General features: G+C 35.2%; 1 protein-coding gene across 1 annotated transcript; it reads right to left on the reverse strand.

Moving 5' to 3' along the window:
- Nucleotides 1–5,161: 5,161 nt before the first annotated feature.
- Nucleotides 5,162–12,866, reverse strand: LOC114738261 (patatin-like protein 6). The gene is made up of 4 exons (XM_028926304.1): nt 12,283–12,866; nt 10,821–12,182; nt 8,992–9,269; nt 5,162–5,744 (listed from the first exon to the last, which is right to left on the reverse strand). Exons 2-3 carry the CDS (start codon nt 11,943–11,945, stop codon nt 9,000–9,002), a joined length of 1,395 nt encoding a protein of 464 aa, XP_028782137.1. The 5' UTR covers nt 11,946–12,182; nt 12,283–12,866; the 3' UTR covers nt 5,162–5,744; nt 8,992–8,999.
- Between the last annotated feature and the right edge of the window lie 395 nt (nt 12,867–13,261).

Raw genomic sequence — 13,261 nt, forward strand, 5'->3', positions numbered from 1 at the left:
AATAGTTAGTTTGAGGATTGTAAAAATGCCCTGGAGAGCAATTAGTCATTATCATTGAAAAATTAATATTATTAATAATAGCAAATAATGTACTTTGGGGCCCTATAAATGTCCTAATCCTACAAAGAACGGTGATAATAGAGAAAGGTAAAGCCCAAATGACAAGAACATAAGGCAACGAAATGCAAATTATTTTTAAAAAAAAGTGATGATAAAGGAGATTCCAATAATTATAAAAGTTTGGAGAGTATAATATAACATAATAATTAAAAGACTAGGGAAGTTGGAGATGACAGCCATATAAAGCCAAATTAAGACAATTAGGCATTATGAAAGGTTGTGACCCCTACCAAACTAAGCAGTGCCATATTAATATCACAACATGTAGAGCCTTTTTTTCTTTTTTTAAATCTAAAAAATTTCAAAGGAATAATGTTGTTTGGTTTTAATTTTCTATCATGAACCAGAATGATGATGTTTTCTGTTTTTCATGTGATTTTTTTCCCTTGAATAATTCAGCATCAAGTATTGTTAATTAATCTAAATTATAGTAAAGATACTCATTATTGGATCAGTCATATGTCTCTCCCATTTGCTTGACGAAAACCCACTACTATATAAGAGGTACATTGTGTGTGCTCAATTCGAAAATGTGCATATTATTTCAAATTTAAGAGCAAAAAAAAGAATATCATATAAGTAAATTCAATATTGTAAGAGATTATCCAAAGTAAAAAAAAATAGCCATATATATAGAACCATATGTCAAAAATATATTTCAAACTTCGAATAATGTATATGGCTTACCATATAGCTAAGTCAAAAAATAATTAAAAAAAAAACAAATAATCACAAGTTGAGTCAAGTTAAGTATTACTTTAGCTTGTTGCATGTCTGGCTCAATATGTTTGACTCAATTCGACAAGATCTAAGGTGATCATTGGTTTTCAAATTAGTTTATTTTGAGTAAAAAATAAAATGCGATGAGAATTTTATTTCGTAAAGCTTAAAAGTATTGTTCTTACTCCAAACTAATACAGCAAAAGGAGTTTATTGGATTAATTAAACTAGTTCACTCTACTTAATTTATAAAGTCATGAATTTAATTGTTGATGACCTTTTTCTTGGGAAAAAAATCAAGTCTTGAATATATCAATGTTTTGGTTGGCAAGTCAGTGGGTATGGAAAGGATGATTATGGGGAATAGATGACAAAAATGAAGCATGCTCTCCATTATTTTGTGAATGAACAAAGACTTAGCACCAGAATCAAAGACTACGAGCAAACCCTAATTAAGGAACACACAATTACATCTTAACTAATTTATAAGAAAAAGAATCTCTCCCTCATGCTTTCTCACGAAGAAAATATTTTCTTTGTAAAAATGTTGATGAATTAGTTTAAGTGTGAATGATAATTGCGAGCTGCCAAACAGAATGAAAATAAGAAAAGGAGATGTGAAGATCAATCCAAGGAAAAAAGAGAGGAAAGGAATATGAATATGTCTTTAATTATAAGCGTTTGATTTGCAGAGATAGAGAGCAAATTAAGGAATGATTAATTAAAAGGACGGGAGAAAAATAAAAAGTAGCTTCTTTTTTTTGTTCCTTTTTGTGAGATCACAGGGTATGGATTTTTAGTTTATTTAATGTTTAGCCCAAAAAGTTGATAAAGCAAAGGGACACTTCACATCAAATTCAAACCTTTTGGCTACATTTTCACTGTGGAATATGCTTCATATGTATTCAATTCTTTCTTTCGTTTGTTTGTGTTACAAATCTTGCATGTGAATACTTGGTAAGGTCATATCGGGCCTGTTTCGAATAGTTTACAAATAGCTTTTTAATCGTGATTTATGAAATATGAGGTAAATATATGAGAAAAATTTTATTTCAATTTACATAAAACATACTTATAAAGAATTTTTACTACTATCCCAAACAGGCCTGAATTATTAATTGTCTATTCATTAATTCCAGTTCCAGTTGAGCAAGCCCAAAAGCTTACCACTTTTTAACTTCCAAAATTATTCATATACTAGCAGCATGAGATGATTCATCACTGTGTGTGTTTATCTCCAATCATATCACACTACCTCTGGTGCAAAATATAAAAATTAGTTTGTAATATAAATTATACTATAAATAGTTTTTATATTTATATTTAGGATCAGAAGTAATAATACTTTTATATTTTATATCATTACCAGGTATTGCTGGGTTGAATTTTTTTTTTTGGCCAAAGGTATTGCTGGGTTGAATTGAAAATCACTCTTTTAACGTTTCTTTAAAAAAAAAATTAGTCAACTTAATTATTTATAAAAAAATGTGTATTGATTTTTTTTTAAAAAAAAATCTTTTTAAGTAATTTGTATTGAAAAGTACTCAATTCATGCAAATTTTCCTTGATATATTCAATTAATAGGGAGAAATACCTACATTTAATATTTGACAGTTCCTTGAATAAACCTCTAATAGAAAGATACATGTGTTTGATAAAAAAAAAATAGGAAGCGTTTTGGGAAAAAAAAACACTATTATATTTCTTATAATTTTTAAGTTTAGAGCTACTTAAATAATTTGAGTAAATTAAATAAGTAAGATAAATTAGTTAATTACAACAAACGTGACTTAATCTTCCTAAAGTACTAAAATAAACCATGTAACCTCCAACTGACTCATATATTCAAAGGTAGTATGACTTCAAAAGAGTAAATGGATTGATTTCTTATTTTCAAGGTTAAATATACTCATCTAGCTATTACTACCTCTAGTCCTAATTATAAGATCCTCTTAACGAGATCTTATAATTAGGATAAGAAGTAATAGCTCTTAGGCTGAGCACAAAATGGGGTACCATTTTCAAACTGGGGGACGTGAATGAAAGGGTAATACTTAATAATGACAATTTTATTCCATGGCCTTAAAATTGCGAAGGAATGGGAAACATTGCATGGAATATGGAACGTAACCAACCAAACATAATTTGGGATTTCATTTCCGTTGGCACTCGAAAGAGTATATTAAATTAGGTATGCACAAAGACAACAACCAAACCAAATGTGAAAGTGGTGCCATTTTATTGCAACTTTTGGAGAGAATTGAGATTTCATATTTTTGGGGCCAATCCCATTAAAAAGTCCCCCCACACAGACGCACGTTTCCTCTGATTATGGGGGTGACGCTGCTACCCACTCCGCTCTTCTTACGTTACTCACTTCTTCTTTTTTCTGTTTTCTTTCCCCCCTTTTTTTGATTCCGAGTTAAGCTATAAATCTACCCATAAAATATTTCACCATGGCATCAAACACCATAAATTTTTAATTTCTTGAGTACTATAAAAGTATATATAAAGTTTTTAAAATGACACAAAATACCATGGCTATTAAGTCAATTAACGTTCACGGTGTGCCAAATATATAGGTTAAAAAAAATGTAAAAATGCACATAAATTTTTTTAAATGGTGCGAAAATACACATAATTGTTAATATAATATTTAGTACTTATAGTTTTCTCTTATTTTAGTTTTAATCCTCTAAAAAACAAAATGATTTAGATTTTTGTAAAAATATGAGAACTAACAAAAACTAAAAAGATCAAAAAATATGATTTAAAATTACAGAATTAAAATTAAAATGAGGGCAAATTTTCATATGAAGGATGTTATCGTGGGACCCAGTTAAATGACGTGGACGTGCACATTGGCCCTAGGGCATCCTTTTTGGGGTATGCCGTTTGAGTGGTCTAAAGTATAGGTATTAATTTATGACAAATGTAATAAGATTAACGGCACTAATCATTTTTCTTAAACTGAATGAAACAATTAAAAATGCCTTATATATATGTTGGGGCGGATTTGAGGCTTCGCTTTAGGTAATTAAGAAAAAGGAATGGATGACATGTATCTATCTACGTGGATTGCCACATTATTTCATACACAAAAGTGGTAAATAATGTTGGGACTCATTTCTTCATTACGTTTCAAAGCAACTTACCATTTTTATGTAAATTTTCTGCAATTACTTTGGTAGAATGGCAATTTTTCTTTTCTCAATATAAAAAAAGAAAAAGAGAAAGAAAAGGAGAGTGATGGAGAAAGTCAATATTAAAAAGGTCATGGTGGATTGCTTCAAGAAGAAGCAAATTAACCGTACGGCACGGAGATGAACGTTGTAGAACCAAGTTACCAAGGGCCCACATCCCACAATGGTCAAAAGTATCTGTTTTCAAGACATACTTGCCTAAAGTTTTTGGTTTTTTGGTTTTTTTTTTTTTTTTTTTGAGTTGCCAACGTAGTATTTTAGGTATAATTTTCCGCCGGGACGGTATATTGAATTCAAATATTCCTCAGAGTCTTAAATATAAGACTCATTTTGTAGTATAATTTGACACTATAAAGAAATCTTATATTTAGAACCAGAAGAGTTCTACATAAGAGTATTTTTTTAAATTTATATTGATATAAAAATTTGGTTTTGGATAGAACTCAATAACATCGTACGATCCATATAGCTAATCCTACCTAGTAAAATAACACTTTGTTGTTATAGTATATAGAAAGACTTATACTTCAATTCCTAAATCTTTGTTGTTATTTTTAGCAATTCACAAAATTTCAGTATCTATTTACAATAAAGTTGTTGCTATCGTTGATGGCCGCAAGGGATGACGGCCAATTACGGGCAGAGATGACTTTGGGCTCCGATGATTCACAGGAGTAGCCCCTTTTTCAAAAGAAAATGAAAAGCAACGTTGCAAATACATAACATTCTCAAATCCCCGATTGATCTTTTGGACTAATTAAGGATTTGTTGAATCTGATGGGACAATTTGAAATTTGGCCATTTTGATTGGATATGAATGGGATTTCCCTTGAGAAAAAATCCAACAGGAAGATGAACACAACATACAGAAGACACTTGAACAAATTAGTTCAAAAGTCCCTTTTACTATCATACAGAGACAATTCAAAACAATAATTTTATATGCGCACATATATATATATATATATATATATATATATACTGCGTAGTTTAAGTAGTAGCATGCAACCAAGGACAAGTGCCTTTGATGGCCCACCACACTAAGAAAAGGTCGCTCATAAATCTTTTCACCATTCTGTAACTATGTACATTGAAGAAACACAGTATTATGAAGTGCATTAAAAGTCAGAATGAACTTTGACTACCATTTCTAAAGTTTCACTCACATCAACGTAAGCCCACCGCCCAGTACAGGTAATTAAACTTCCTTGAAAGCAAAGATGAGACAGATAATATATATGTGTATATATATTTAGAATCACAGATTTACAAGAATATCCAATAACAAAATTAAATTAAAAAAAATGAAAGAGAGAACGGGCAGGGAAGAATGAAGTGCAGACCATGTTTGAGGCTTAAAAGTCTGATATTGAAATTGAAATTTCCAAGCTGAAGCGTGTTTGACCCTAAAAAGGCTACAAATGAAAATGCTTTTTAGGTATTGTGGCTCATTTAGTGTTTAGCACTGTAGAAAAGGTAGGAGTGGACACCAGTGTTTGTTCTCTGGGGAGCAAAGTATCCCACAAAGGTTATCCACCCCTTTTGATACTCCTTGTCCTTTTCAATTTCCATCATCTCCCTAACCTTCTTCCTCTATTTTCACTTGAAAAGTAAAAGCTGCTATACTACCTCCTCTCTTCTTTCCTGTTTTTTTTCCCCCCACTGCTGCTCCTTTTTCTCCTTCCTAATGTCTGTTTATACCTGAAAAAAAGTGGACTTTAATGTCAAAAGTGGTTACATTCAATTGAACGCAACGCCAACCATCACAAAACAAAGCAAGGAGATACAAGACCCAACGTTAGGCATGGTTCCCCCCCCCCCGGGGGCAAAGTTAGGCATGGTTAACCATTGATGAATAGTCACAATCAATTCAATACAATCCCATCCATACATGCATTCATAAAAACAATGTGTAAACATGTTAAGTGATGCAGACATTTATGTTCTTTTATATTATTTTCGGGTATTTTTATCCTTAAACTATTCTCTCAGGATACAAGGTATTCTAAACTAATCAAATCGGCACCAGTAAGTAATTAAAAAAATATTATATTTGTTTTAACAATATTTTATTAATACTTCAGATACGGCATTACACCATTTAATAGTTTAAGATACGTACTTCTCATGAAAGAATAGTTTAAGGGCATACCTTTTAACCCCTTTTCTTTTGAATTCATATGAGTAAAAACAATTCAATTTGACATGATGCATTATACATCAAGAGCAAGGACAATAGAAGACGACATAAAAGGCTATTCAAAAGCAAGCACGCAAAATCGTATTGTGGTTGGAGCACTATACAAGAAGTCGAAGGAAGTCAAGGAGCAGGTGTGGGAATGTTTGGAATGTGAGCTCGTGACCAGCTTTCTCTTCCTTTTTGACACCTCCCTGCTACTTTTCCCTCACCTCTTCATTACAATAACAAAAGAAGATCTTCTTCAATCTAATCTTTTTCGCTTTTTTTCTAAATTTATATATTCAAAAGAATCATGTCCTAGGCTGGTGATGCTCAGTTCTACTTTCATTGTTCACTCACTAAATTCCAGCTAGCGTTCCATACCCGACACCTTTTTCAGAAATCTACGCATGTATTCTCTACTTACCCAAAAAAATTGTGCAATTAAGAAGTTTCTCATACGAAGCACACCAAAAGAGACCAAGGAAACAATATAGTTTAAGAGATGCTTGAGTTATTAAATTATGAAAGATTCACTTCTGTGTGTGAATTACAGAAATAAAAACATGCGGCCTATAACAGTCCAAGAATACTTGAATGGACCAGCTTTAGTGTTCTTTCAAAGAGCCTAAGGATTTGACATTTGTATTGTGTGTAAGGGAGAGATGAATGCAACCACGTCCACAATAAGCCTAGGTGGAAATGGGACCAAGACTAGAGATGAATGATTTCAGTCAAGGTTACAACTGGCATCCCTTGAAAGAAAGGGTAAAGTTGTATACAAAATATGTGATTATGTAATCTATGCAATAATTCATAGAGTTAGTTTTATTTTATTGTTTTTTATTAATAAAAATTTCGACATTGATTTGCATTCATATTTTTATTCTCTTTTTACTTTTATATTAACAAAAACAATTCTCAGTATGGATAAGAATTCTCTTATATGAAAATTATTTTTTAGGACAGCGCCTTGAAAGGTGCGCCAATGGATTATGTGTAAAAAATGTTAATTGGACTGACAAATATAAATTTTCAGGCTTCCGGGGACCAGATATTTACATTACTGTCTGTTTGTCTTTGACATAAATTCTAGATAATTTTACATATGTGCTATTTTTCGTAATAGATAGTATTTTAATTTAAAATTTGACTAATTTAGCTAGTAACAGACTTCGTTTTTGTCTTTTCTTCTATGATCTTTCTTCATGTGCTCTTATTTCTTTATTAAACTTAATAATATACAATTCATATAATTTATTAATCTACATGAAAATTGCATTATAGATCTAGTTATTACAAAGCACCTTTCAGGATACAAATAATTTGTGTTTAGGGGAAGCCCTCAATAATTCCAACAGAATAGTATTTTACACAATAGTAACTTTTTTTGGTGAATTTTATATAATAACTTTTACCAACAGCCTAAGCCCTAAATCTTTTCTTCTAAATTAAATTACCAGGATGTCCCTCCCCGAGTCCCCACAATAAGAGTGGGTGTGTCGGTGGGTCGACAAACCAATTCATCTCTTATGCTATATTTTCGACGTATAGCAAAAAGAACAGGAACCCTCCTGCTGTCCTCTAAGGTGTGTTCTGCTGAACAAAGAAGAAAAGGACAAGACGGTGCCCCCAAGGACACACAAAATAACAAAATTAACACATGTTTCTGATAAAGTTCTTTACTAGTCAATAAATTAAATCGTATTCAAGTGGAAAAATCATGAATTTTTAAGGGGCAATCACACAGTGCTAAGGAGACCAATTTTGATGTAGTTTGACCAGCTCAGCGCCCTCCCATCAAGCCTCTATGGCTCCTTTGGCGAGTAAGGAAAGAGAATAATTTTATCTTCTTTTTTTTTAACTTCTAGTATTATCTATTTTATTTTGGTAACTATTATTTCAAATTTTTTTAGTTCTTTATTTTTTTTTTAAAGATTGAGCTGTTTTTTTTATTGTCAAAATTCTGATTTTTTTTCTTTTAATTTCATTACATTGTGTACCAATCGGCTCAGGTATGATATTCTTTTTTTATTGGGTAAAATAGGTTGGTGACCTTTACCTAAAGAACAGGTAAATGAATAGACAAACTCGAAGGGCATGGGTTCAGTTGGTCCACACAGTTTACAAGTAAATGATGATATATATGGCTGAACTACCTCGTAAAATTTGACAACATGATGCATAAGTGCATAACTTAATTATAATAAGATAATGGGAAACCCCAAGGATTTCACTACTTAGACCTTGGTGATAAAAGGATTTGTCAAAAAAATAAACTATAAAATTGAAAGTCAATGAATAAGTCCATTATTTGCTCAAAAAAAATGAATAAGTCCATTACAATCTCAATAATTCTATTATAATCTCTTACTAAACCAATGAAAAAGAGCACTGAGATTACAAAGAGTAACACCAAAAACTACTTGAGGGTATGTTTTGTCATGTATTAATGAAAAAGTCCAAGGAAATGTTTGGATGCGTTTTAAAAATTCACATGCCAATTTTGAATATTGCGATCAACCCTCGATTTAAAAAAGAATATAATACAATTGCCCATGAACTACATTGTGCTTTTTGCATTTCACGAATTGTTGTAAGCAATTCCCTTGTTTTTTTTTTTTTTTTATATATATACTTGTATAATCGTGAATAAGATGCCTTTCCTGCCTGATCATATCTAATCAACGGGTCCACTAAACGCTTTATTTGAAAGGATGCATAAAAATGATTGAGGTAACCCAAAACAAAACAACAGAGACCACTTACCTGCTCCCTTAGGTCGCTTTTTCGGTAGCTTGCTTGAAAGCAACAGTGGGAGCTATCCTGCAACTCCTCTTCTGATGCTCCTGCACAAGTTCTCCGGCAAACCAGTCAAGCTTCTCAAAGTTACTCTGATCCCCAATCCTCTTCCCCTCAAACAGCACCGATTCTACATTCTTCTGCTTCAACATTTCATCTGCTATCCCTATCAGCATCTTTACATTATTAGGACTTGAATCCGTATCCACATTGGGTCCACATCGCCCCATGCTTGACCCATTTGCCTGTCATTACCCATTTCAGAAGCATTCAGAATTAACCCTTAATTCATTTGGCATTTACTGCCGAACAATTTTCAAGCTAGATTTATTGAGTTCATAAATAGTATCGTTTCAAGTCGTCTGCAGCATAATAACACTCCAGAAATGCAAATGAGATGAAAATAATGCGATGCTGTTGCCAAGGATCCAGTCTCCACAGGAAAGCAACTGAGGTCAAACGCGCATTTTAGTTGGGTCCCATTTGACGGGATTATATGTGTATTTATGAGTATGATTAACCTGATGTACCAACCAATTTCTCCTATGGTTGTTTTTCTTATAGTAGACTCAAAAGTCAAAACCGATTGAAAATAGACTTTACCAGTTTATCCGGAAAAGTGTATTACCATAAACGGCTCAAACAAGGAGAGGACCTGAACTTGGATAAATGAAGTTCAAAGCCCTGCAATAAGCAATGCGACAATTTTGTCCTAGAGTGAGAAAATAACCATCCATGTGGCTGTTCAACTCCACCGCCAGAGACGGCACACTAAGTGTTCCATCACATAACAAGCTTGCAAAGTGAATTATGGAGAGCAAGGCCTTTAAGCAATTGATCCAGACACATTAATTCCTAAATCCCAACAAGTCCAAATCCAGCAATCTACCTCCATGCCTATCAAGTTGCTACATGGAGACAAGGCGAAATATCCCTCCCCTACACAAACCCCACTCCTTGCTGGTTTGAAATTGACTCAAAATTGAATACCCTTTACGTTTCAGGGTCTAATTTTAGGTAGCTTCTCCATCATCTGGACAACTTCAAACTCCCCCAGTTATTCGATACCCTAACTTCAGGTTAAGACTAGTTTCTTGGCTTTGTGCTCGCGCGCGCCTTTTGATGGACATTCCGAACGAGAACAAATTTGACCCATACTCATCACCTGCACTACAGTTCCGTATCAAAACAACCCACCGTTTGATGGGAAACTCAAAAAACTCCTCAACCCTTGAGCAAACCAAAAGAGCCTTGATTGGTTCCCAATAGAAACAATCCCCAGCACCACCCACACAATCACGTGTAGTCCTTGAACAAAAACAATTAAAATAAAATCCGACAAGAAAACAATTAAAATAAAATCCGACAACTTCCCGGTTTCCCTGCCACAATCCTAAAACCACCCTGTCTTCTCGATCCCACCGCTATATTTGTAAGAATGAATTTAAGATATGAATCTACACAATTTGTATAATCATCACCGATAAATGAACCTTACTTCTGTCCATTTTTTAATCGTTTTTTCTCACTCGCAGCCTTACATCATGAATGAGTTCAAAATATGTAACAATGATTAGAAGAGGGTGAAATATATCCATTATGCAAATATCTAACGCCGTCTGATTTACACATATTGGGTGTTTTATGGTCATAGACTAGCCGTTTGCATGGATTGAACCGTGTCAAAGAAGCCAGAGCAACGGACAGCGGACAGCTTTGAGCCAAATGGAGAGACAAAAGAATAAAACAAAGTAATTTCTTTTAATCGAAGCAGAGGAAATTTCGGGAACGCATACCTGAATGCGAACGTAACCGGAGGTGCGGCTATGGCCAAAGGCCTTGGCCACAGACTGGTCCACCAAATCGGCAGAGCCGTCCCCAGAAATCCGAGCCATAGGCCGAGCCCACTCCTTAGCCTTCCAACGCTTGACCTGGTCATACTCATACCTCGCCTCCAATAACTGACCCGTTCCCAGCGAAAGCACCAGCAAATCCTCCACCCCTCGGACAAACGGGAATTCCTGCTTGTTGTGAAGCACGTGCGTTATGGCTGCACCGGTTGGGTTGCTCATCGCCAATCCGCCGTCGACAGCCAGGCATCCCGTCTGACCATCCACGGACCGCATCTGAACCGGCTCGAATCGGCCCGGTTCGGCCGACGTGGCACGACAGACCTCCCAGAGCCGGAAGTCGAAGCTCTCGGTCTCGAGCGCGTCTGCTCGGGAGAACAAAAACGGCGCCGTGCTGGAAAGGTCGTAGCAGGGGATGAGGACGGGCTTTAGAGTATCTCTGAGAGTTAAGCTTTTGCCGTTCGCGGCGAATGCTTCCTTCATGGCTTTCTCCAGACCGGCGGTGACGGAGCTGACAGAACCAGAAGCGGAGTTGCTGGTAAATAATCGACGAAAGAAGCTGCGGCTGCTCCCGCCGCTGGACCCAGGATGGTAGAACTTTTGGCCGTGATCAGCTAAAAATTGCCATGTTTTTTGGGCTTCGAAAATAGGGCGTCGGTGATCCTTTGTGGCGAAAAGCATCGCCGTGAAAATGCCTCCGACACCGGCGCCGGCTGCTACGTCAAAGTAATCGGCGATTCTAGCGTCCGGGTTTCCTGATTTCTTCTTCAACGCATTTTCCAAATAGGCCAGAGCTTTCCCGGGAAGAATCCCTCGCATGCCTCCACCATCTATGCTGAGTATGCATATTTTGCCTCTCTGATTCTTGATGGAGGAGACGCCGTCGACGTTGGCAGCGTAAGACTGAACTTCTGGTTTTGGTTCAATTGTCGCAGATATTTGCTTCGGAAGCCAGACCTTCTGGTCCTCGTAGCCGAAGAGAAACTTGCTTTCAAGGATGGAGAAGATTTCATAGCTAAGCTTATCGGTGTCAATGCTCGGTTCTTGCATTTCCACCGCATTAGAAGCCATTTTCTCCCCCCCAAAAAAATACAAAACAATCCTGTGAAGATTTCTATAATAAGAGCTTCTCTGATCAGACCCTTGAAATCAAATAAAATCAACAATTTCTTGGCACAGGATTGCGCATGTGGAAGGCGTTTGTGTTTATTAGGCCAAGTCTTGGTGTGAAATATTGCATGGAAGGAATCCCAATCCAAGTCAGGTGGCAAAGATCACCCACCTCGGGAGTCACGCGTATGAAGAATTCTTCAGAGGGAAAAATAATTTCCCGTTAGGATATTGAACTAGTGAAACTCAAAACACTTAAAACTGATATTCAGATTCAGAACATTCCAAAACACATTACCTCATTTGACAACAATGCTCAACCAACCAAGATATACCTTCAAAGTAGTCTCATTTTGCCAGCTTTCATAATCAATTCCTGTTTCCCAAACAGCAAAAGGCCTCCTGTTTGCAGAAATATATATAATATTATTCTCACAGCACCCAAACATTCGCTTTCAGCCCAGTTTAGCCACCGTGCCCATCATTCCATTCTCTCCACAAGAACAAAAAGAGGCAGAGCAACAAAGGTCAGTCAAAAAACAGTATAGCCCTTTTTCTTGCTCCCCCCCTTCTCTCACTTTCTCTCTGTCTCTATATTTCTCTTTCCGTGTGTGATATCGTTGGTGCCTGTGCTGATGGATAGTGTGATTCTTTAGCAGAGCACGCTAAAGCTAAATAGCAGAGAACCCTCTTCTAAATGCACAGAGACACATAAATGTAAAATTGAAAACTACTGTAGGAGAAGAAGATGAAAGGCAGAAATAGGCGACCAACCAACCAACCAATTAGCACCAAAAACAAAACCAGAAAATGCCAAATCACCAGAGGTGCGCAGAGGCTGAGTCAATCGCCCAGCACCTTCTCTCTGTCTCTCTCCTTCTCTCCCTCTACATCTATATATAAATCGGTGCCCCCACCCAAAACTATACATTTTCTTTGAATATGAATCAATTTTCCTTGAATATTAATCTTTTTTTTTTTTGTTGCCACGATCTGTGAATATGATGTCAGAGAAAAATAAATTGAAAAATAAAGATGTGGTGCATTTTTTTTTTGTAACAGATGTGATGTATTGTTAATCCTTTCCTCTATTAATTGTTCATTTCTCATTTTAAATATTATAATTATAATATGAGAAAATTGCTCTCAAATTTCTCGTGACAAAATTTATTATTTAAAGTGCACCTCTTATTTAACCTTTGTAATATGTCCTTAATATAAAATCTTGTTTGATTTTTATTTCAATCCTAAATATAAGACCCAAATCCCTTTTGTCT

The sequence above is a fragment of the Neltuma alba genome, unplaced genomic scaffold (genome assembly GCF_004799145.2).
Source record: "Neltuma alba isolate B1F8T4 unplaced genomic scaffold, ASM479914v2 tig00013565_pilon, whole genome shotgun sequence".
Classification (NCBI taxonomy): Eukaryota; Viridiplantae; Streptophyta; class Magnoliopsida; order Fabales; family Fabaceae; genus Neltuma; species Neltuma alba.